The 24,432-nt window shown below is 37.4% G+C and overlaps 1 protein-coding gene across 1 annotated transcript; it reads left to right on the forward strand.

Moving 5' to 3' along the window:
• The first annotated feature begins 2,943 nt into the window (after positions 1 to 2,943).
• On the forward strand, positions 2,944 to 23,699 carry CDCA7 (cell division cycle associated 7). The gene is made up of 10 exons (XM_053698452.1): positions 2,944 to 3,036; positions 6,289 to 6,414; positions 6,819 to 6,929; positions 9,454 to 9,702; positions 13,030 to 13,104; positions 13,898 to 14,089; positions 14,174 to 14,314; positions 14,852 to 15,001; positions 16,269 to 16,405; positions 16,487 to 23,699. The coding sequence occupies exons 1-10, from the start codon at positions 3,010 to 3,012 to the stop codon at positions 16,515 to 16,517; spliced, it is 1,239 nt and encodes a 412-aa protein (XP_053554427.1). The 5' UTR covers positions 2,944 to 3,009; the 3' UTR covers positions 16,518 to 23,699.
• The last annotated feature ends 733 nt before the right edge of the window (positions 23,700 to 24,432 follow it).

Raw genomic sequence — 24,432 nt, forward strand, 5'->3', positions numbered from 1 at the left:
AAGGGACAACTTGCACCACACGCACAAAGCCTTAAAAGAAACAGCTCACACGATGCACAGTCTTAAAGGGAAAGGCACACAGGCTTTTAAGCACACCCAAATGCACAAAGCCTTAAAGGGGCACTCAGTTTTAAAGTGACAGGCACAAACACAGCCTTTAAAGGGACAGCTCACACCACAGGTGCACAAACACAGCACATACAGCCTTAAAGGTAGCACATTGCGCTAGCACATTTTTAAAGGCACGTACCTCACACAATACACACAGTCCTTAAAGTGATAGTAAGCTTTTCCCTTTGTCTAAACAGATCAGGAATGTTAGAGATATTTTAGATGGAGTTTAAACTCTTCAGTTGTAATGATGATACGCTATAATTAGCGCTGAAATTAAAATACCCTGTGCTATGGCCCGCCCACTTTAAAATTAATTTTTGTCGAGCGAACGGTTTGAGATAATCAGCGCTCTAGACATGAAGCACTTTTATTGTAGAGCACAGATTGGAGAACAATTCAAACTGTTAGCTCAACAAGCATATTACTTTTGAAGTGGGCGGCTGGCGCACGAGGTATTCGAATTTCAGTGCTACATTAAAAAGTAAGTTATAGTGCATCTTCATTACAATTGAGTCAAACTCCATCTAAAATATCTCTAACATTCAATTTCTGTTTAGACAAAGAGAAAAGTTTACTGTGTGAGTTTGTCTGTGCCTTTAAGACTGTGCAAGCATTATGTGATCTGTGCCTTTAAGGCTGTGTTTGTGCACCTGTACCATTAAAACTGTGTGCGTGCGGTGTGAGCTGACCCTTTAAAGGCTGTTTTTGTGTCTGTCACTTTAAGACTGAGTTCTCCTTTAAGGCATTGTGCATTTTGGTGTGTCTAAAAGTCTGTCCCTTAAAGACTGTGCATGGTGTGAGCTGTTCCTTTAAGGCTGTGTGTGTGTGGTGCAAGTTGTCCCTTTAAAGGCTGTGAGTGCTCTGTGTGTATGTGTGTGCACGTGTCCCTTTAAGACAGAGGGTCCCTTTAAGGCTGTGTGTGCATTGCATGCGAATGCATACTGTTATCGCTCCCTTTAAGACTGTACGTGTGGTGTGAGTTTACCCACTAAAGGTTTGTGCCTGCCCCTTTAAGACTGTGAGCATGTAGCAAGCTGTACTTTAAGGCTGCGATGGGTGTGCATGGTGTGAGCTGTTCCTTTAATGCTGTATGTGTATGTGGTGCAAGTTGTCCCATTAAAGGCTGTGAGTGCTGTGTGTGTGCAGGCACCCCTGTCCCTTTAAGACATAGTATCCCTTTAAGGCTGTGTGCATTCCATGCAGATGCACACTGTTATTGATCCCTTTAAGACTATATGTGGTGTGAGTTTACCCACTAACGTTTGTGTGTGACTACTGTGATCTGTCCCTTTAACGCCGTTCTATTCCATCATAATTACACATGACTTTAGTGCCGTTAGGACGAAATAGAACGTCATAACCGTTGGCTAACCTAAAGCCAACGGCGCTTCCATAATGTGACTGCGGTCTGGAGGGCGTGCCTAGTATCACAGGGACGCCCCCCTGACCGAATCCTATCATTGAAATGTCACAATTGCATGCACGATCGCAGGATTTCAATTTGTTTACATCAGAACGTTGTTCCGATGTAGACAAATTAACCCTGTCATCAAAGGGATAAGACTGTGTGTGTGAAGTGCTAGTTGACGCTTTAAAGGCTGTGTGGGTTTCGCCTGTCCCTTTAAGACTGTGTGACCAGGCAGTGAGCTGCCCTTTAAGGCTGTGCTGTGTGATCATTATTTTCTCAGCAGGTTGTACTTTTGGTACTGACAGGGCTGCTTTAAAGTCCATTTTGATTAATTAGTGCCCGTTTTTTTTTTATAAACCTATTAAAAACAAGGGCAGTTTAATTCATCAAAATTGACATTTCACCGTTTTCTTCAAAAACTTAACTTTTAATCCTGAATGCCGCTCCAGCGATTCCCCGTTGGAAATGACGAATCACAGCTTCTCCCCCGCAGGGATCATGGCCCGATGCAACGCTTTTGATTGGAGCAAGCCGGATTTGTAATTTTGGACCTGCGAAGACGGCTTGCGACGGGCGTAGGAAGTGCTGGAGCGGCTGCCAGGATTAAAAGGTAAGTTTTTGAAAAAAACTGTGAAATGTCAATTTTGATGAATTAAAGTGCCCTTGTTTTTAATAGGTTTATTAAAAACAGGGCAATAATTCATCAAAATGGACCTTCACTTTAAGTGCCTGTGTACAGTAAACAGTTACAAATGTATAAAAACCTGCAGAAATAAAATAGAAACCTGTAGGCTGAGGGTTTGATACAATGTATCCATGTAGGTGAGCAGAGCTGGCTGGGGAAAGTCTATGGGGAAAACAGGGATTTTATACCCCAAAATATGGCTCCCCTTTTTGTTACTGGAGACACAAACACTGCAGTATTGTTGGTAGCACTAATCTGAATCCCCATACTAATTGTCAAAGTAAAATAATGCGATATGGTGGAGGAAAAATGACCCCTTTGTGTTACACGAACTTATGAACCCAGATAAGGAATGCACGTTTGTTCTTGCACAGGCAAATCCTGAGTTGAAAAGCGGGAAACAGATCTTGACTAAACTCTTATCTTCAGGCTACAATAAATCAAAGAGTGCGACTTGTGGCGCCAAACCTAGAGGACGTTGTTACACTGTTTTAAAGCGCATAATGTAAATTGTTTTGAATGTTGATAAAATAAAACACATTGCAAAAACATCAGGAAATCAACAACATGCAGTTATTTAAAGGTTGTGAAGTCCGCGCATTACTGTTATAGGAACAGTACAGAGCGTTTTAGAAAGTTTTGTAGACCTGAAAGGACCTGACACACAGAGGACGCTCACTTTGTGAGCCCGCCCAGGTACAAGTTTTTTTTCGCGCGTTTAGTTTCGCGGGAATCAGTTCAGTCAGTGGTGACTGTTGAGTTTACACGTCAGTTTTTAGTGTAATAGTACCTCTGAGTCATTATGGTGATGGATCCATTCAAGCTTCAGGTAAGTGAAATCCGAGGCCATAAGTACACGCACTTATATAAATGCAGTCGTAAATGTGTAGTTCTGGTCCCTAGTGTTGCATCGCTATGTTACTTCTGCAGCTCTCCCACAGTCAGCTGCGAATAATTATTAGTCACTGATAACGTAACTCTTCTCCCATACACCTTTGACTGATGAGATTTGTTGAATTTTGAGGCTGCTGCAACAATAATCAGTACGACTCGCAGTGTTTTTAGGGAGTAAAGTTTGTAGAGTCGTTTAACATATTGTGTCGTTTTTTTATAGTTATTTTGCATTTACTGAAGGACCTGAAGTTACGGGTAGTGAGACTTCACTGAAATTCTATAAACTATCTTTCATATAGTGCGAACCATAACCACGTGGAACTCCAATGAGCATTAAATGACTAGTCATGTGATCACTCGAAAGCCCGCGAAACATAGTTGTTTCTAATGGAGATGAGACAGGCAGTAGATAAATAAGGACCAGTTAATAGCGGAGTTCAGTTTTTGCCAGAATTATTTTTCTATAGTTAAATATTACTTTTTTATAATATAGTATTGTGTAAAAATAACTTTTTAAATATAAACATACATTTTTTTTTTCCATGGGTATTCATCATAAAAAAAGCCTCTTGCAACTTTAAATGTACTAATTGATACAATGGACAAATTTTAAAAATATATTAGAATTCTAATGAGACAGTTGACTGTAGACATTTAAACAAAAAAAATATATATATAAAAAAAGATTGAGTACCGGGATTTGACATCCCCTGTGGGCATTAGCCTAGCCTACTTATCTGATTTGTCCCATTCCTTCAGTTACTTGCCTTATTGAGACTGCTTCTCGCCCAATTGTAGCAGCTGCCCCTGCAATTATTTATTCCTAGACATGGATATTTGAAAATTAAAAAAAAAGTAAAATAAATTAGCATATTCAAGGCAGCATTTTTACTGTATTTTATCAAGTGATTCCTCAAGTGCTTTAGATTTTGATTATAGTAGTACCCCCATTGTTAGGTGTGGGGGTTTTAGGATTTTATTTTTTTAAAATATTTGTGTGTATAACAAATATGTGTAGTTTTTAAATTGTGAAATTATAGTCCCTAGAATAAATAAATAAAGCTATTTAACAAATTCCCCTCTGTCTGTTAGAGATGTGCAGGGAAGAAATATTCATTTTGGATGAAAATTTTCTTTCTGAAAATTCGTTCCCTGCACTATTGGGAAACAAAAATCGAATTTTTGTCAAGCATTTACATTTGTTGTTAAAACAAATGTAAATGTTTCAAAGCTAAAGGTGAAAAGTTCACCGGCAGCTACATTAACGCTAACCCAGTCTGCTTCTTGCCAGAGCGCTGTCCACATTAACAGGAGGCTTAGGCGTTTGGCTCCCAGGACCTGTCCTGGGTGTAAAGTGCACTAAGCCTCCTGTTTAGCTCTAGGGCATTTTAAGTATGAAGCCTTTTAAAATAATTTAAAGTAAACAAATACTGAGAAATTTCATATTACATGACCTAAGAGAAGCACTTTACTGAGCATGTATACAACTGATTACTGAGCATGTATACAACTGATTACTGAGCATGTATACAACTGATTACTGAGCATGTATACAACTGATTACTGAGCATGTATACAGCTGATTACTGAGCATGTATACAGCGGATTACTGAGCATGTATACAGCTGATTACTGAGCATGTATACAACTGAGCATGTATACAGCTGATTACTGAGCATGTATACAGCTGATTTTCTGCTGGTAAACTGTAAAATAGTGTGCTTGCTGCCTAGCAACAGGGTTGAGAGCTATTTTTAACAAAGTGCCAATAAAACAAAACATTCTAATAGCATGTTTTATGAAAGGTGGTTTAAATCAATAAGTATCCATGAAATATCTAAATTCAAACAATAACATTCATAAATATGGAGATTACTTTCAACTGCCATTCAGTAGAGGTGATATTTGTAATAAATATTTATTTTAAGATGTGGGTAATTGTGCACACACTTATAAATATGTCATACTGAAAAAAACTTATTTATACTTTTTTTTTTATTTAATTCTAAAGTCATTATTAAATTAGATTTAAAAAATGCCAAATATGGAGCTTGAGTGAGCACATATTCTCTGTGCACTTGTCAGCACACACCCACTTCCTGCAAAGAGGCTGGGGTCTGTACAGGGCTGTTACCAGAAGCTATGGAACCTGTTATCAAAGAATAAATGGGTAATAAACTTATAACATGCACATATTTTTATGTAGTGTTATTTTTATGCTGATCAAATAAGATATGTTTGACTGCAATAGTTAGTTGCTGCAACTGTTTTATATTGCTTTAAGGGACTATAAACATCTTGATATTTCTATGCAAACTACTTAGTTATGCATAATTAAACAACTGGGCAATATATCTTCATTATCTATTTCGCCCCCATATTGTGTAATTTAGCCCTGTAAATTGAGCTGATTGTATTTCTCAGAACTTGTGATGCGTCCTGCTGACTTATCAAGGCTAGCTCTGCTACATATCAGTCCCTAACTGGATTTATCAGATAACATGCAAAACAATATAGTTACATGGCTCAGGTATACTGCTGCTTATTGAATAAGTGTTGGGTTCCGTTTAGGGCCAGCAGTGCACTGTGGGTCTTGAGCAGCACTTCTACTGCGCTTAACCCTTTTCAGATTAGGGTAGATGGTTGTAAAATTACTTTCTCTAACAGATTAGAGCATGTCATTTTTCAACTAGATGGCCCTTTAATTTGTTTTGAAAATTGTTAAGACTTGACTGGTAGGTTATGTAGTATCACAACAGGAATGATTTGGTGTTTACTGTACCTTTTTTAAAAAAACGCAAAACTAAAACATTCTATCATGAATATGAAACAGCAGCATTTAAAATTATTTACATGGGTCAGCTAAAACTATAGAAAAAAATGATCAAAACTGAAAAATTCATTTTTGCACAAAATTACTTATAAATTACTGACTGTTAAACTGAATTCCCACAGCACCACTGGTGGACAAGCATGCAAAACAAAGAATGAAAGCCACAACTAGCTTTATTCAGAGTATGGAACTGATGCTTTAAAGCAAAATGAGAATTAGGAATAAAAAATAAATTTTTAAAAAATGTGGTTATCTCAAAATTGAGTACTTCTAAAGAACTAGTGTAGATCTTTATAGACAGTAATAATGTGTATTTGCTGTTAATGTATTCAACTTACTGTTTGTCTTCTGCAGCAAAGAAATGCCTCAAAAGAGAAGAATTCCAAAAGTTTACGAAATGTGAAATTAATTCCCATGGAAACTTCGTCATCCTCAGATGACAGTTGTGACAGTTTTGGCTCTGATAATTGTGCAAACACAGTAAGTGCAGTAGATGCATAAGCAGAATTTATTCTTCCATGTTGGAAAAGCAAGTAACGTTTTGTGCTTGATTAGAACGGCATGCTTCTTCTAACATTTTCTATACAACGCTTATGAATATATACAGTCTCCTGTAATTTCATTTTACTTTATGCTGGTGGTTATAGGTAGTAATTGTTGGAAGCAGATTATCTACTTATTCTACCCTTTGAAATGTCACCTAACCTAAGATGCTTGATGATTGCTATAACAGCTCTGAAATGATTTGTAAACCTCAACCATTTTTCTAGTAACAAAAGCTATTCTCTTCTAGTGCACTTGTAAATGTGATTTGTACGTTGAGCAGTTTATGGAAAATTGCTTCTTTTTTTATTAAAAATATATTTTATTTTTTTCATTTTCAGAAGAATAGGTTCAAAAAGGGTACCAGCATTAAACTTGCTAAAATACTTTCAGAGAATTCGGATAATGAATCGTTTTGTGGGTTTTCGGAAAATGAAATCCAAGAAGGCATGGTGAGTTGCAGATGTTTAGCTTTGAACATTCTAGTCCTCTGGGTGGACATTGGTCAAAAGTGATGGCAGCATCTTAGCTTACTAACAAGATAGAAAATGCTTGTGAATAACAACGAGCAGAATAGAGTTGTGAACTTTATAAATAGAACTAAGATTATATTGCTGATGACTTTAAAAGGACAGTAAACTTTTAAAAAAGTTACATAATTTTGTACTATGTGCAGAATTATGTAACGTCCTAGCCTCTTCTTAGTCTGTTGATTGAACTAATGAATGTATTGTGCTCCTGCACTGGGTAACCTACAGCTTTACCCAACATGAAAGCGTGCTACATTGAGTTCAATGCTGCAATCTGGCACACGCGTGAGGCACTTTTTGAGGAGGAAACAAAAAATCCTTAGAGGCTGGCTTGGAATTTAAAACAACTTTCCAATTCATTTCCATTAACAAAATGTGCAGTCTTTTTATATTTACACCTTTTGAGTCACCAACTCCTACTGAGCATGTGCAAGAATTCATAGAATATACATATATGCATTTAGTGCTGCGGAATCTGTTGGCCCTCTACAAATAACCAATAATAATAAAAAAATAATAATAATTTATTGGCTGATGGCTGTCACATGATATGAGTGGAAATAAACATAATTTTTGTCAGAAAAAAAATCTCATTAAGTTCAGACTAAGAGCTATTGCATTGTCTTTATCATGCATTTGTTGATTATGCTCATTACTGTATGTACTGGTCCTCATTTTAGTTGTGGGTGAACAAAAGATACTTCAGGATAAGTTGTGCACAGCCTTTAACTTAAAAGGACAGTCTATACTCCCAAAAATGTTATTGTTTAAAAAGATAGATAACACCTTTACTACCCTTTGCATAGCTTTGCACAACCAACATTGTTATATTAGCGCTACGGAATTTGGCGGCGCTATACAAATAAATCGTGACATATTCCCTCATCCCGTCCTTCAACCTCTGACCTACGTCTCTACACTCCTGTTATATCTCCGTCCCACTCCCGCCTCCAAGACTTCGCACGTTCTGCTCCTGTCCTCTGGAACTCTACCCCGCTCCATAAGACTGTCTCCAACCCTGTTTAGCTTCAGATGCTCCTTGAAATCTCATTCAGAGAGGCTTGCCATCTCTCCTTCATCCCTCATCCGAACCAAACTAATACATGTACATGAACTGCCTGACTCACTGCTGCAAATACAAGCCATGTAACCAGCTACCCCAACCTTATGTCTCATGCCCCCTTAACCCTATAGACTATGAGCTCTCCAGAGCAGGGCCTTCTTCCTCCTGTACTAGATTTGTTTTAGTTTTGTATTTTATCACAACTCTTTGTCATTGTTTACCCCTATCATTGTACCCAGCGCTACGGAATTTGGCAGCGCTTTACAAATAAATAATATTAATATAAGTTATAACGTTCAGACCTCTGAATTTCTGCCTTTTTCTAAGCCACTACAGACAGCCTCTTATCTCATGCATGTTTATTAGCTTTTCACAGCAAGACTCTGCTAGTTTGTGTGACATTTAGATAACGTTATGCTCACCCCTGTGGAGTTATTTGAGTCAGCACAGATTGGCTCACAGGTAGGTAGAAAATGTATTAGAAATGTATTAAAGTGATAGTAAACTTTACTAAATTAATGCTCACTATAAAAAAGAAATCTCTAAAACTAGGGCACTTTAATTCATTAACATTTTGAAAGCCGCTATTTAAAAATATTTACAGATTAGTTATGATAAACATACTTCCGTTCCTCCGCTCACATCTCCTACTGTATTTAGCAGATCGATGACAAATCCAGCTTCCTCCAACAGTTGCGTACCCCATTTGGCGCCCAGTTTGTGGGGCACGCAACGATTAGAGGAAGCCGGATTTGTCATCTATCTCCTAAATACAGTAGGAGATGCGGCCGCAGGAACAGCGGTTTGTTTACCATGACAAAGTTTTAAAAAAGCGTTTTTCAAAATGTAAATGAATTAAAGTGCCCCTGTTTTAGAGATTACTTTTATATAAAGGGCAGTTATTAAGTAAAGTTTTTAAATGCACTTTTAATATAACAGTGTTGGTTATGCAAAACTTGGGAATGGGTAATAAAGGGATTTTCTATCTTTTTAAACAAACATTTTAAAGTCACTTTTTAAAGGTACAATTAGTGCATAGCTTTAGAGCCTCATAATAGTTTGATATAAATCCTTTTTTAGATTAGCACAGGAGCTTGCATGAATTTTTCTCGGAGTATTCTTAGCTTCTGATTGAATGTTACGTGTCTGTCAATCATACATGGAGCTTTAACACCAATTGGTGGCTCCCTACTCAACACAGTGGGGAATATGAAAGTGAGTAAACCGGTTTTGGTTACTGTGAGTGGAATAATAACATGAAATGCATGTTTGTGCATAATTGTCAGTGTAAAAAGCCTCCAAAATTAAAAATAATTTTGCACTTTAACGTATTTAATTGCTGCAGAGTTATGTAAAATTATTTGTTTATTCATTGTTTTCCAGAAAATTGAATCGTCCTCTGAACAGGATAGAAAGAATACAACTAAAAGGCCACAGAGAGGCCGACCCAAAAAGAATGTGTCTCTGAAAGTAGCTCTGAAGTTTCCACCAAAAAGAAGTCCAAGAATAAATCCACCAAAAGAACCACAAAAAAATGTTAAAGCCGATGTTTCAGATAATGAATCAGACGATGAGAAATGTTCCAATTTCTTAGAGAAACGTGCAATAAATATTAAAGAAAATAAAGAAATGGTAAGCATAAAAGGAAAGCCATAAAATGTATTTAAAGGGACAACAAGCACTAAATACATTATTATAAAATAGTATCAAGGTTATCTACCACCATCTTTTTAGTCATGGGTTGCTGCCTTGTTGAAATCTAGCTTTCACTGCATTCCAGTGGTGATATGTTTGCGTACATGCAGCAACTCTGTATTTAGTGTTTAATTGCCTTCAAGTTGGATCCGATATGCCATCCCATTTAGAAATGAAATAAATACTACTTTGATAACGGAATGCTGTAGAGCAAATCTGTAGAAAAACAAGGAGCCTGCAAGATTATGTAAAATACGTGGGAGCTATGCAAGATAAATATATTAAAGGTTTTCCAGGGACCTTTCTAGAGAAATGCTTGCATAAACGAAGAAACTATAAAGATAATTTGTTTTTTACTTGCTAAAGGGACATTGTACACTAGATTATTCTTTGCAAAAATATTTTGTAGATGATCCATTTATATAGCCAACCTGGGAGTGTTTTTCGAACAATGTTTAGTTTTACTTATTTTTATTTTTTATAACGTGCTGATTTTCAGACTCCTGCCCAAGCCCCAAAGTTTCAGGTGTATACATGTGTTTATAGACTAATACTGGCTCCTGTTAGTCTAATCTGTCTTCATATGAAGACAGGTCTGCTCCCAGCCTCTTTCACTGGGTGTTCCAGCTAACTTCATGTATGCTGTCACTTTTAACAACCAGCAAAGTATGTTTTAATGGGGCTTGATGTTAAGGAAGCCTGCAGGAGGGAGGTCATAATAGTGGGGTCTTGTTGCTGGCAGCGAGAACCTCTCGCTATCATGAGCCAACAAACTTAACGACCAGCGTCATGGTCGTTAAGGGCTTAAACAAAAATATAAGCTAAATATATTAAAACTTGACTGACACTGCTCCATTCCAAATGAAGCTCTACACTGTGTGCACAAATATTAGGCAAGTTATATTTTTGAGGATTCGTTTCGTTATTGAACTACAGTGCTCTTGGTCAATCCAAAATGTTGATAAACCTCAAAAATGAATATTTAAGAAAGTAACTGAGGTTTTGACTTTCTTAGAATATCTAGGCGTGCACAATTGTGCAACTAAATGAAAAACGAAAATTTTCCATCTCACTTGTGTTTATCTGTTAAAGTGAGAATAATAAACAACTCAAAATTTACAAATAAGCAATTCTGACATTTCCAAAAATAAACAAAAAACAGTGATATATATATATATATATATATTTATTTATTTATTCCTTATTTCAGTCACTTTTTAATTGTGAACGTTTTCGGACGAATAACGTCCGTCCTCAGACCAAAAAAAATCTTTTTTGGTCTGAGGACGGACGTTATTCGCCCGAAAACGTTCACAATTAAAAAGTGACTGAAATAAGGATCCCTTGGAGTGCGCTTTTTCTTATGTTTATTTGCTGTTTTGCTGCACCCAGGGCATTGTGTTATATTGTTAGCTTGGAGTGCAATCTTCTATTTTTTTTTTTATATCTATCTATCTCTATCTATATATATATCTATCTATATATATATCTATCTATATATATCTATCTATATATATCTATCTCTATATATCTATCTATCTCTATATATCTATCTCTATATATATATATATATATATATATATATATATATATATATATATATATATATATATATATATATATATATATCTATCTCTATATATATATATATATATATATATATATATATATATATATATATATATATATATATATATATATATATATATATATATATATATATATATATCTATCTATATCTATATCCACCCTTCTTTTCAGTCATAAGCCTTTCCTTTATGGAGTCTGTCAGTTTCTTGAACTGTTGACAATCAACTTTTTGTGCAGCAGCAACCACCGCCTCCCAGACACCGTTCAGAGAGGTGTACTGTTTTCCTTCACCGTAAATCTCTTGTTTAAGAACACAAGTTCTCAATAGGGATTAGGTCACGTGAGGAAGGGGGCTATGTCATTATTCTTTCATCTTTAAGGCCTTTATTGGCTAGCCACGCAGTGGAGTATTTTGATGCATGTGATGGAGAATTGTCCTGCAAAAATATAATTTTCTTGAAAGATGCAGACTTTTTCCTGTACCACTGGTTGAAGAAAGTGTCTTATAAAAGCTGGCAGTAGATTTGGGAGTTGATTTTGAGTCCATCTTCAACCCAAAAAGGTCAAACTAGCTCATCTTTAATAATACCAGCCCATACCTGTACCCACCTCCACCTTGCTGGTGTCTGAGTCAAAGTGGAGCTGTGTGCCCATTACTGATCCAACCACAGGCCCATTCATCTTGTCCGTCAAGAGTTACTCTCATCAGTCCATGAAACTTTTGAAAAATCTGTCTTCAGATATTTCTTGGCCCAGTCTTGACGTTTTAACTTGTTCAGTGGTGGTCGGGTTTCAGCCTTCCTTACCTTGGCCATGTCTCTGAGGACTGAATACCTTGTACTTCTGGGCACTCTCCAGATAGGTTGCGGTTCTGGAATATGACGGCACTGGAGGATAATGGGTTTCTGGTAGCTTCACGTTTTGATTCTTCTCAAATCTTTGGCAGTTAACACGTTTCTTGTGACCCTGTTGACTATTTGCAACAAAACGTTTTGATTCTGTGATCACACCCTATTATCTTAGCAATTTCAAGAGTGCTGCATCCCTCTGAGAGACTTTTTACAAATTTTTTTAAAGCCCATTTTGCCTGAGGAAAATAAGCTGCCTAATTATGCACACCTTGATATAGGGTGTTGATATCCTAAGGCCACGCCCTCATTACACAAATGCACAGTCAACACAAATGTTAGTCTTATGTTGTGTGGGTGTGTTTATTTTTTTATTTTTAGGGCATGAATTCCCTTGTGTGCAGGGTTAAAAAAAAAAGTATTAGGTGGTAACAGAAACAGAACTGGTTACTTATGGGGGGGAGTGTGCAAAAAGTAGATGTGATTTATTTACAGAGAATAAGCGGACTTAACCATATAATCAAGTGAAGAAGAAAAAAAAAACATGCTCTTCTTTTTTAGAACTAAAGTTACTTTCAGGCAAAGACCTTGAAAAAAACAGTAATCTCTGTAAGAGGTGAACTTTTTGACTCATGACACTCAAATACATTTTGGTATATTGTCTTACGGATTTGTTTCACATTGGTGTTTTTCATACTTATTTCAAAATTAATTTTCCTTATATTGTAATGTATGTTCCCAGCAAGAAAACTGTTAATGAATACAAATGTTCCTAATTCTTTTTATAGAAGAAAATATTTTAAGTAAATATATTCTATATTTTTAGCTTGCAAAGCTGATGGCTGAGTTGAAAACCATGCCTGGTTTCATGTCCAGCAAAAATCCATTCTCGCCTACACCGGTAAGAAAAGTATTTTTTCCTTAAATAAAATTATGCTGTCAAGCCATGGTTAAATATCTTGAAAATTCTAGTGAAATTTTTGGCCATGTTAACTTTACTGTGAATAATCTGAGGCAATGTGCTTAGCTTTAACTTGTTAGTTACTAGCATTTTGTTACGCAGACATATTACAGAATACCAAATGCAATGCTTGCTACTGTTATGGGTAATTATTTAGATGGAGTATTCATATTTTCTCTAACATTTACTCTTGTCAAATAGTTTGATAGTTCAAATACACTTTAAGAAAGGCAGAAACATAATCTCCCACCCTTATGCTTTTGAGAAGCCATGATTTACTGCTGTCAAAATGTTAAAGGGATAGTAAACTCAAATTTTTTCTTTTATGATTCAGATAGAACATACAATTTTAAACACATTTCCAATTTAATTCTATTATCACATTTTCTTCATTCTCTTGTTATCCACTGCTGAAGGGACAGCATTGCACTACTGACAGGAAGCTGAATATATCTATTTAGCCAATCACAAGACAAATGTGTGCAGGCACCAATTAGCAGCAGCTCCCACTAGTGTAGGATATGTGCGTATTCATTTTTTAACAAGGGATACTTAAAGAACGAAGCACATTTGAAAATAGAAGTGAATTTAAAAGTCTTAAAATGACATGCTCTATCTGAATCATGCAAGTTTAATTTTGACTTTCCTATCCCTTTTAATGTTGCAAAATGTTTGGAACTCAAACTTGGAATTAAATCAATACCATTTCCCATTGTGAATCTTGTGCTCACAGAAAAGTAAGCGTACTCCAAAAAGCCCACAATCTGGAAGGTCCAGCAGGAGGTACCCTGAGCGAAGCTCTCGTCCACTCACTAGGTCGCAATCTTTAATTGATGGCCCACCCAGCCCATCTAGAGAGGATGAATCTGAAGATGACCACTACTACTTGGTGCGGAAACGAAAAATGGATGATGAAGAAATGGAGGTAATTGCTGATCGGAAAGCAGAATAGATTTTAACCCATTTTCTTCTATACATGCATAGAAATTAAACCTACCTATCTTTGTAGGAAGATAATTATGTGCCGAGAAGAAGTCGCCCAAGCGCAATGACTTTGCCACATGTCGTTCGACCTGTAGATGAAATCACACAGTATGAACTGGATCGAATCTGTAGCAATGTTAGAGAGAAAGTATACAACAGAGCAACTGTGAGTAACGTGTAATTTTAGAAACCACTTCTGCCTAATTTTAATTTGGGTAAATTCTGTTTATATGGTATGATTTGGTGATTAAAATTCACTTTTGAAGTCTTTGCAGTAAAAAAAAAAACATGAGCTAGCTTGGTAAATTGCAGCCAGTTAGAAGTCGTACTGCACAAGCTGCATTGATTTATTGAATTGTTTACTTAGCATTTGTTGACGATAAGATCACCACTACTAAGCATGTTGGGTAGGTAATCTGTAAGAAGTGCACATAATGCAAAGCTTGTGGGGGTGCAGTAGTGCTTCTCTAACGAGGAATCTAAACTATGGCCTCTGAATTGAGAACTTTTTTATTTTTTTTATTTTTTATGTGTGAGAAAAGGTAACTTAAGATAGCAAGATGTAAATATGCAAGGAGTGATGACTAACGGTTAATTCATCATCTCTCGCCTTTAATACAAAACAATACAACTATGAGAGTGCCTTTGTTGTACCAGTTTTCCTGTGCTGTAAAATCTGTAGTTACACAAATCTGTTTTCCAGGGAACAACCTGCCATCAATGTCGTCAAAAGACTACAGACACAAAAACAAACTGCCGCAACCCTGATTGCATGGGAGTGAGAGGACAGTTCTGTGGTCCATGTTTAAAAAATCGCTATGGAGAAGATGTGAAAGCTGCTTTATTAGACCCAGTATGTTTTCTGCAGTTTAACAGAAATATTTTCATATGGCTGTAATTATTTTTTTTTTCTAAAAAGGCCTTATTCCTCAACCATTGTGGTACAGTTAATATAAAGCGTTTTCTGTTGACACAGGCTATGTTCACTTAGCTTAAAGGGCCATTATACACATTTTTTCTTTGCATAAATGTTTTGTAGATGATCTATTTATAAAGCCGTAAAGTTTTTTTTTTTTTTTTTTTTAATGTATAATTGTTCTTATTTTTAAAGAACATTGCTCTGATTTTCAGACTCCTAACCAAGCCCCAAAGTTTTATTTGAATACCGTCAGCTACCTTCTCCAGCTTGCTCCTGTTTGTGTAAAGGATCTTTTCATATGCAAAAGAAGGGGGGGGGGTGTCTTATTTCCCACTTGCAGTGGGCTTTCCAGCTACCTTTACAACAGAGCTAAACTGAAAGCTTCTAAGTACGTTTTTAAACCATTTTATAGCAGTATCTGTGCATCTTATTCTTTATAGTAGTGTCTATTACATGCAGTTATATGAAAATGAGTATACTGTCCCTTTAAATTTAAACATTATGATCCATAGAATACGTTTTGAAATTTTTTTTTTTTAATAGTTTGCAAGTTTAATTAAAATCAATGTCAACTTTCAAGAATGAGTGCACAGTTTTTAAAAATACTATTAAAAACAGGGGTACTCTTATTCATGAAAGTTTACATTTCACCTCTTTTGTTAAAATACTTACCCTTTTCTTCTTGACGCTGGAAAAGCAATTCCCCCTCCTGGCGCTTGTCACTTCATACGTCAGCAATGATGAATCCGGCTTTCTCCAATCACGGCGTTGTCTTAGGCAATGATTCCCCTGGGGGGGGAGCCGTGATTGGAGGATGCCGTATTTGTCATTGCTGATGTAAGAAGAGATGAGCGGCAGGAGGGTGAATCGCTTCTACGGCTTCAAGAAGAAAAGGTAAGTATTTTAACAAAACGGGTGAAATATAAACTTTCATGAATATTTTTAAGTTTTTTTTTTTTTTTTGTTTTTTTTTTTATGTTTTAGACCGGTCACTCATTCTTGAAAGTTGACATTCACTTTAAATATTGTGGTTATAAGGAAAAACTCCTATACCATACAAAACCAATATATGTTTTATGGTTCACCAGTTTAATATTTTAACATCTCTGGTCTATTTGACAATAGTTTCAGCTTGCTTGATTGAACATTGAATGCAAGTTTTTCTAATAGTAATTCAAAACAATATTTACCATTTACTTAGGATTGGCAATGTCCACCATGTCGAGGAATTTGTAATTGCAGTTTCTGCAGGCAGCGCAATGGTCGATGTGCCACAGGGGTGCTGGTTTATCTTGCAAAATATCATGGCTATGATAATGTCCATGCATATCTTAAAAGGTAAGAACATTTGCCAAACTTTAGTTCTTCTTGTATAAGTATCTTTCAAAACACAAACCTATTTTATTTTTCCACCTACAGCTTGAAACGGGAACTTGAAATGGAAGATTGAAAATGGTCCTGGATACCTAGTTTGTTGCTGTGTTTCCCTATTGTTCTGACATTTCAGTGTGGCACTTTTATTGCTAGCACATTTAATGAGAATTGGATTACTCATAAAAATGGTTAAATTCAAAATGTATTCACCAGCATGGATTGGTGATGATATTCAAAGAACATAAAACACCTTAAATCTTGGTTAAACACACATTTTTGTTTTTGACTAGAAACTTTACTAGACATGTGCATTAATTTTCAGAGGAATCAAAGCAAACAACAAAAATTGCATTTTTGTTGTTTTTTGCATTACTGAAAATTAAAACTTCAGAAAACAAAGAAAATGCTTTTATTTCTTTCTAATGACACAGTGAGTCCACAGATCATCTAATTACTATTGGGGAATATCACTTCCTTGCCTACGTTAGAGCAAGGAAGTGGTAAAGTTAGGTGTTGGAAAAGAAGTTTCTTCAAGCAAGATTTTATTATATTTCAGCAGTGCAAGATTGTTCTGCTTTGTCCTAGGGTGTAGCCGTAGTCCATATCAGTCTCTTCAGTAGAACAGTGGTAGCTTTCAAGCAATGGGAACTTGTGGGGTACAATTCTCACTGCCTCCCATGTATTAATGCTGCCCTAACCGTGCAAGCCTGAGTAAGATTGCTCAGTCTTTGTTTTTATCCACAGGCCCATGTAAGGGAACTGGCCTCTCAAACCTAGTGAGCTGCCGTGCTGCCTGGCAGAAGTCTAAAGGTAAGTTCTAACTTTTATTTTTTTTTCTGGGACACATTGCAGAAAAAATGGATGGCACTTTAAAATAAATTTGTGGGACAAGAGACATTCGCCTATTGCTAGGGGGATCGTTTTATTAATGGCAGCAATAGCAGGCACTGGGGACGAGGAGACTCGTGGCTCAGTAGGTGGTGGTGGTGTTACTTTACTCCCGACGGCTGTAGTAATACATTTAGCCTAACGGGAGGTTAATGCCAATGATGGGCAGAGGTAGCTAAGGCGGCAGTTTCTATTGCGTGCCCTTTTTCCTCCTACACTTCCTGTGTTCCGGAGTGGAGAAATAGCTGCATCACAGATATAGCAGCGTTGCGGGCCACAATTTACTGAAAAATATAGGTTGAGTCCGGTTTATCTAACAGAATAGTACACTCCGTTTGCAGTCAGGCAGGTAAGCACCTCAGATGAGGTGTAGAGGTTGTCCAAAGTGTTTTTTTGGGGATTCTTTGCTTTATTTTTCTGCAATAAAAATAAGTTTCCTTTTAAAATTTAAAGGAGCAGTAACGTGTTTTTTTTTTTTTTTGTGGGGTATTTTCTAATTAAAGATGGACCAAGAGACCCTGCAAGATGTTACATGTTTATTTTGATGCTAATGTGGAACCACCAATCCCTTTCTGTTCCTCGTTTATTGAGAGAACTTTGCATTACAGGGAGACTTTTTTTTCCTGAGCCAACATTGTCTAAGGTGGTTGCTGTTCAGGAGTCTTCTGACAATGTCCAAGATATGCCGCAGCTTTCTCCTCAAGTGTCACAAAATTTATCGTCCACACAGCCAGTGCCCTGCGCTTCCTCTATTACTCTACCTGTAGTTACTTTGCAAGACATCGCTTCCCTAATGTCCTCAGCGGTATCTGATGTGTTGTCTGCTTTTCCCATGCTGCAGGAAAAGCGCAAGAGGAAATGTTAACAATCCGTGAGTAAGGTTCTTGACACAGTCGTGGCTATTCCGAATGTCTCCTCCCAGAAATCTGAGGATGAGGATACTTTGATAGCATCTGAGGGTGAAATCTCAGACGGTGTAACCCCTTTGGCTGATACTGAAGTTGTTTCTGGTTTAAGCTCGAACACCTCCGTTTGTTACTTGAGGTTTTAGCTACCCTGGACGATTCCGACACTACTGTCGTATTCAATCCTAAGAAGTCTAGTAAACTAAACAAGTGTTTTGATATACCTTCCATGGTGGAGATTTTTCCTTTACCAGATCGAGCTACAGAGATTATTGCTAGGAAATGGGTTTCCCTTTTTCTCCATCCCCTATATTTAAGAAGAGGTTTCCTATAGCAGACTCTATCAAGGAGTCTTGACAGACGGTACCCAAGGTGGAGTGGGTACCTCTTTTCCCATAAAGGATAGTTGTTTCTTTAAGCATCCTATGGACCAGAAATTAGAGGGGTTACTCAAGATAATGTATGTACACCAATCGTGGAACAATGGAAAGCAATCTAAGAAGCCCGCTAATGACTCAGTCAGCATCCTTCGTTCAGGCTTGGGTTTGGTATGTTCAGGATCCCTGGCCAGTGGACATAGTGTCCCAGGGATACAAACTAGAGTTCAGTGTTCCTCCCTGGGGCAGGTTTCTTCTCTCAAGATGATCTGTAGACCAGATAAAGAGAGGCGTTCTTACACTGTGTTCATGATTTTTCCGACCTGGGAGTGATAGTTCCTGTTCCAATGCAGGATAAGGGTCTGGGATTTTACTCCAATCTGCTTGTGGTTCCCAAAAAAGAGGGAACCTTCACACCAATTTTAGATTTCAAGAGTTTAAATAAATTCCTCAGAGTACCGTCCTTCAAGATGGAAACTATTCGTTCCATTCTTCCCTTGGTTCAAGAGGGTCAATTTATGACAACGGTAGATTTAAAGGACGCGTACCTGCATGTTCCCATCCACAGGGACCATCACAAGTTACTGAGGTTTGCATTTCTAGACAAACGCTTCCAGTTTGTGGCTCTTCCATTTGGCCCTGCCACAGATCCCAGAATTTTCTCAAAGGTTCTAGGATCCCTGTTGGCGATGCTCAGATTGTGGGGCGTTGCAGTGGCGCCTTATCTGTACGACATTCTTGTTCAGACGGCATCCTTTCAACAAGCAAAATCCCACATGGAAATATTTTTCCTTTGATCTCATGGATGGAAGGTGAATTTGGAAAAGAGTTCCTTAGTTCCAACTACAAGGGTAGTTTTTCTTGGGAACCATAATAGATTCCTTATCAATGACATTTTCTGACAGAAGGCAGGAAATCAAAGATTTTTGATTCCTGTTAGTGCTTCAGTCCTCTCCTTGGCCATCAGTGGCTCAATGCATGGCGGTAATCGGTGTGATGGTAGCAGCCGTGGAAATCATCCCGTTTGCCCGTTTCAATTTCAGACCTCTGCAGTTATGCATGCTCAGGCAGTGGAACAGAGATTATGCGGATCTGTCTCCACGAGTACATCTGGAGCAGGAGACCAGGGGTTCTCTTCTTTGGTGGTTGTCTCGGGAACATCTCTCCCAGGGAACCAGCTTCCATAGACCCACCTGAGTGATTGTGACAAAGGACGCCAGCCTACTGGGATGATGAGCAGTCTGGGGCTCTCTAAAGGCTCAGGGGACATGGACTCGGTCAGTTTGGAGCTGGGAGCAATCTTAAATGCTCTTCTGGCCTCAGCTTCGGCCCGGTTTATCAGGTTCCAGTCGGAAAACATAACTTCAGTGGCTTACATCCACCATCCGGGGGGGTACCCGGAGTTCTTTGGCCATGGCAGAGTTAGCCAAGAATTAAGTGGGCAGAGTCCCACAACTGCTGCCTGTCGACCATCCACAACCAGGAGTGGACAACTGAGGGGCAGACCTTTCACCCGGGGGAGTGGGAACCCCATGCGGAAGTGTTTTCCAGCTTGATTCTCAAATGGGGACAGCCGGAGCTGGATCTCATGGCATCTCGGCAGAATGCCAAGCTTCCGAGGTATGGGTCGAGGTCAAGGGATCCTCAGGCGGTACTGATAGACGCTCTGGCGGTACCTTGGAATTTCAGTCTTGCACACCTATTTTCCCTCTCCTCCCTCGAGTCATTGCTCAAATCAAACAGGAGAGGGTGTTGGTGATCCTCGTAACACCGGCATGGCCTCGCAGGATCTGGTATGCAGACCTGGTGGAGTTGTCATCACTTGCATTGAGAGAGGACCTTCTATTTCAAGGGCCCTTCCTTCATCCAAATCTAGTTTCTCTGAAGCCGACTGCTTGGAGATTGAACAATTAATATCATCTAAGCGTGGATTTTCAGAGTCTGTCATTGAGACTGATTCAGGCTCCTAAGCCTGTGACTAGAAAAGTTTACCATAAGAGATGGTGTAAATATCTATCTGCATTGGTGTGAATCCAAAGGCTACTCTTGGAGTAGAGTTCGTATTCCTAGAATTTTGTCTTTTCTCCAAGAGGGTTTGGAGAAGGGTTTATCGACAAGCTCCCTAAAGGGTCAAGTATCTGCTTTATCTATTTTGTTACATAAACGTCTGGCGGATGTACCAGACGTGCAATCGTTCTGTCAGGCCGTGGTCAGAATCGGGCCTGTGTTTAAGCCGGTTACTCCTCCCTGGAGTCTTAATCTAGTTCTTCAATAGGCTCCATTTGAGCCTATGCATTCCTTGGATATTAAGTTATCTTGGAAGGTTTTGTTTCTTGTTGCTATTTCATCTGCTCATACAGTTTCAGAGCTCTCGGCATTACAGAGTTTCCTTACCTTATTTTTCATTTGGTTAAGGTCCTAGCTTGGGTATTGATTCCCAATAGTAATTAGATGATCCGTGGACTCACCGTGTCATTAGAAAGAAAACAAAATTTATGCTTACCTGATAAATTTATTTCTTGACACGGTGAGTCCACGGCCCGCCCTGTTTTCTTAAGGACAGGGTTTTTTTGTTATAAACTTCAGACACCCCTGCACCTTGTTGCTTTCTTTCTCTCATTTGCTTCAGTCGAATGACTGGGGTTGGAGGGGAGGGAGGTGATATTTAACAGCTTTACTGTGGTGCTTTTTGCCACCTCCTGCTGGGCAGGAGTGATATTCCCCAATAGTAATTAGATGGTCTGTGGACTCACTGTGTCGAGAAACAAATAAATTTATCAGGTAAGTATAAATGTTGTTTTCTTTAAAGTTTTCAGTTGGTGTATCCTATGATGCAAAAAATACAGTTCTATTTTGACATGTGCTTTGTTCTCTTGGTATCCATTGTTGATAATGAAAAAGCACGTTTCATACACTATAAAGGAAGCAAGCTGGTGATTGGTGCCTGCATACATTTGTTTCTTGTGATAGGCTAACTAGATGTGTTCAGCTAGCTGCCACTAGTGCAATGCTGTTTTAACAATCAAGCATATGTGAAACAAGTAATTTTGAAAGTTGTTTAAAATTGTATGTTCTATCTGAAACATTAATTTTTTTTTTGGGGGGGGGGGGGTTTCTGTCCCTTTGAGAATTGCATAGAATGACAAAATTAAAGATAATATAGATTACAGCTTTCAGATAAAGAAATTATCAATATAGGTTGAACTGGATGGACTTTGGTCTTTTTTCAACCTCCTCTACTATGTTACTATGTAATAATCTGCACTGCAGCTCATTTAGTATCTAATTTAGTTTGAAACTAATGCAACCATGAACGTACATTAACTAAAACCAAAATCTTAATTTTACCGGGAAAAAACTAATCTGACGAAACGAAAATTCAAAAAGTAATTTTCTATCAAATGTAGTGTTTTGAGCTGCCATAGATGATTTTCTTTGTTTTCTGTAAAGCAAAACTATTAATATTGAAAATGCCATTTTTGTTTTCTTCGATTCCTCTGAAAACAAATGCACGTCTAGTGATACTTACATAAGTGGTATAAAATGTGCTGTTAAAGGGACACTGGAAAAAAAGCAACTTTCTAATTTACTCCAATTAAATTTTCTTCATTCTTTTGGTATCTTTATTTGAAAAGCAAGAATGTACATTTAGAAGCTGGCCCACTTTTGGTCAGCAACCTGGTTGTTCTTGTTAATTGGAGGATAAATTCACCCACCAATAAACAAGTGCTGTCAAGTGTTCTGAACCAAAAATTGGCTGGCTTCTTTAGCTCAGATGCCTTCTTTTTCAAATCAAGATAGCAAGAGAACGAAGAAATTGATAATAGTAGTAAATTAGAAAGTTGCTTCACATTTTAGTTCAGTATCCCTTTTAAGTGTGTTTTTTTTAGGAGGGGTGTATCATGTTACAGGATTTTGGCATGTAAATTGGGCATAAATATTCCTTTCCTTTGTATTGTATAGTTTTTTTTGTTTTTTTTTCTTCTACTAGTAAGGTTGATACTATAAAAAAATATATGCCATCATTGAATCTGTACTTTTAAAATACTGTTAAAGGGATACTAAGCCCACATTTTTCTCATTTACTTCTATTATCAATTTTTGTTCTTGTGGTATCTTTATTTGAAAAACGGGAAAGAAAGCTTAGGAGTTGGCCCAATTTTTGGTTCAGTCCCTGTATAGCACTTGCTGATTGGTGGCTGCATTTATTCCTGCTTTTCAAATAAAGCTACCAAGAGAACAAAGAAAATAGGAGTAAATTAAAAAGTTGCTTAAAATTTGCATGCTCTATCCGAATTATGAAATAAAAAAAAATTGGGTTTAGTGTCCCTTTAATCCAGGAACATGCTGTAGTAAAGGCAGAGTACACTGAAACAAAAATAAAATTCACACTTGTGTTCTGTATTGTAAAAGCTATATGTTGTATAAAAGAAACTGGCAACCAATGTAAAGTGTAAAATGATTCAAAAGTTTTTGTCCAAGAACCTATAATAGTGTTAAGTTTTTGGGTGTGTTTAACAAGGCACTTGTTGAGTTCTGGCAAAATGTAAAGGGCCATTATAATGTTAAAATTACATGCTCTGATCGAGCATGTAATTTTAACACTAATGATGCTATAAAGCTATGTGTTTAACCACCGCAAAGGGGTTAATCACATTATCCCTCTCAGAGCATGCAAAGCACTGCTGGTGCATAGTCAATCCACAGCACAACTTATGGCCCTTTAAAACCGAACAGAAAGAAAAAATATTTTGGGAATGGAAATATCATGTAAATTGTACATATACAATATATATCTTGAGGGGCATCAAATAAAAAAATAAAAAAAGAATGTTGGAGCACCTTTTTCATATTAAACATGCAAAAAAAGTGTGTGTAGGGTATTAAGCTGTTTTAACATAAGCATAACAGGAGATGAATAACTGTATATTAGAAATGTATTGCTCACTGATTTGTAGGCAGATTTATACTACATTTTTGGTTGCCGCAAATAAAAAATACTTAATGGTTCTTAAGATTAAGAAACAAAACTGTATATAGTGTTCTGATATTTTGAATTTATTTTAATAAAGAAAAGTTTGACTATCATATTGTTTGTGCAATTGTATTGTCGATTCAGCAAAAGTTAGCTAGGAAGGACTTTCCATTTTAGATACAAGGTTAAAGATGGTACATAGTAGTTTTGTTTTTCTTCTAATTTAAAATATGATCAAACCACTTGCAGCTAATTATTTTACAATCACAAGCATATACAGGTAGCCCTCATTTTACAACGGTTCAATTTACACCGTTTCAGAACAACCTTTTTTTCCAGTCGTGACTGCTATTGAGAAGCAGTGCATTTATTAAAATAGCCAGTAGGTGGAGCTGTTCGCTTGTGTTGCAGCAAGCAAGCTGAAATTAATCAGTTTAACCAGACCTGAGCAACAGGTTTCTCAGCTCCATTTAAAGGGAGAGTTAATATTTAAAAAACATGTTCATCTTGTGCTAGTGGACACTGCTTTATTTAGTTAAAATGAGCATAATGTGGTTCTGACTGTCCCAAGGCAACTACTGTCCCAAAGCTTTCACTCTGCAGCAAATGACTTGTTCATTTATGGGGGTGTTCAACGGAGCACAAGCTGCAAGTAGAAACAGAACGGACTATTTCTTTTTAATGACACGATGAGTCCACAGATCTCAATTACTAATGGGATATTCACCTGGTCAGCAGGAGGCGGCAAAGAGCACCACAGCAGAGCTGATAAATATCACCTCCCTTCACTCCAACCCAGTCATTCTCTTTGCCTGCATTAGTGTTAGGAAGTGGCAAAGTGAGGTG

Source organism: Bombina bombina, chromosome 1, assembly GCF_027579735.1.
Source record: "Bombina bombina isolate aBomBom1 chromosome 1, aBomBom1.pri, whole genome shotgun sequence".
Taxonomy (NCBI): domain Eukaryota; kingdom Metazoa; phylum Chordata; class Amphibia; order Anura; family Bombinatoridae; genus Bombina; species Bombina bombina.

Bases quoted from the DNA above. Each gene is read 5' to 3' on its own strand.
- CDCA7 (XM_053698452.1), top strand. From the start codon at position 3,010: ATGGTGATGGATCCATTCAAGCTTCAG. The intron at 6,930-9,453 runs GTGAGTTGCAGA...ATTGTTTTCCAG, and splicing joins ATGAAATCCAAGAAGGCATG to AAAATTGAATCGTCCTCTGA. The intron at 9,703-13,029 runs GTAAGCATAAAA...CTATATTTTTAG, and splicing joins TTAAAGAAAATAAAGAAATG to CTTGCAAAGCTGATGGCTGA.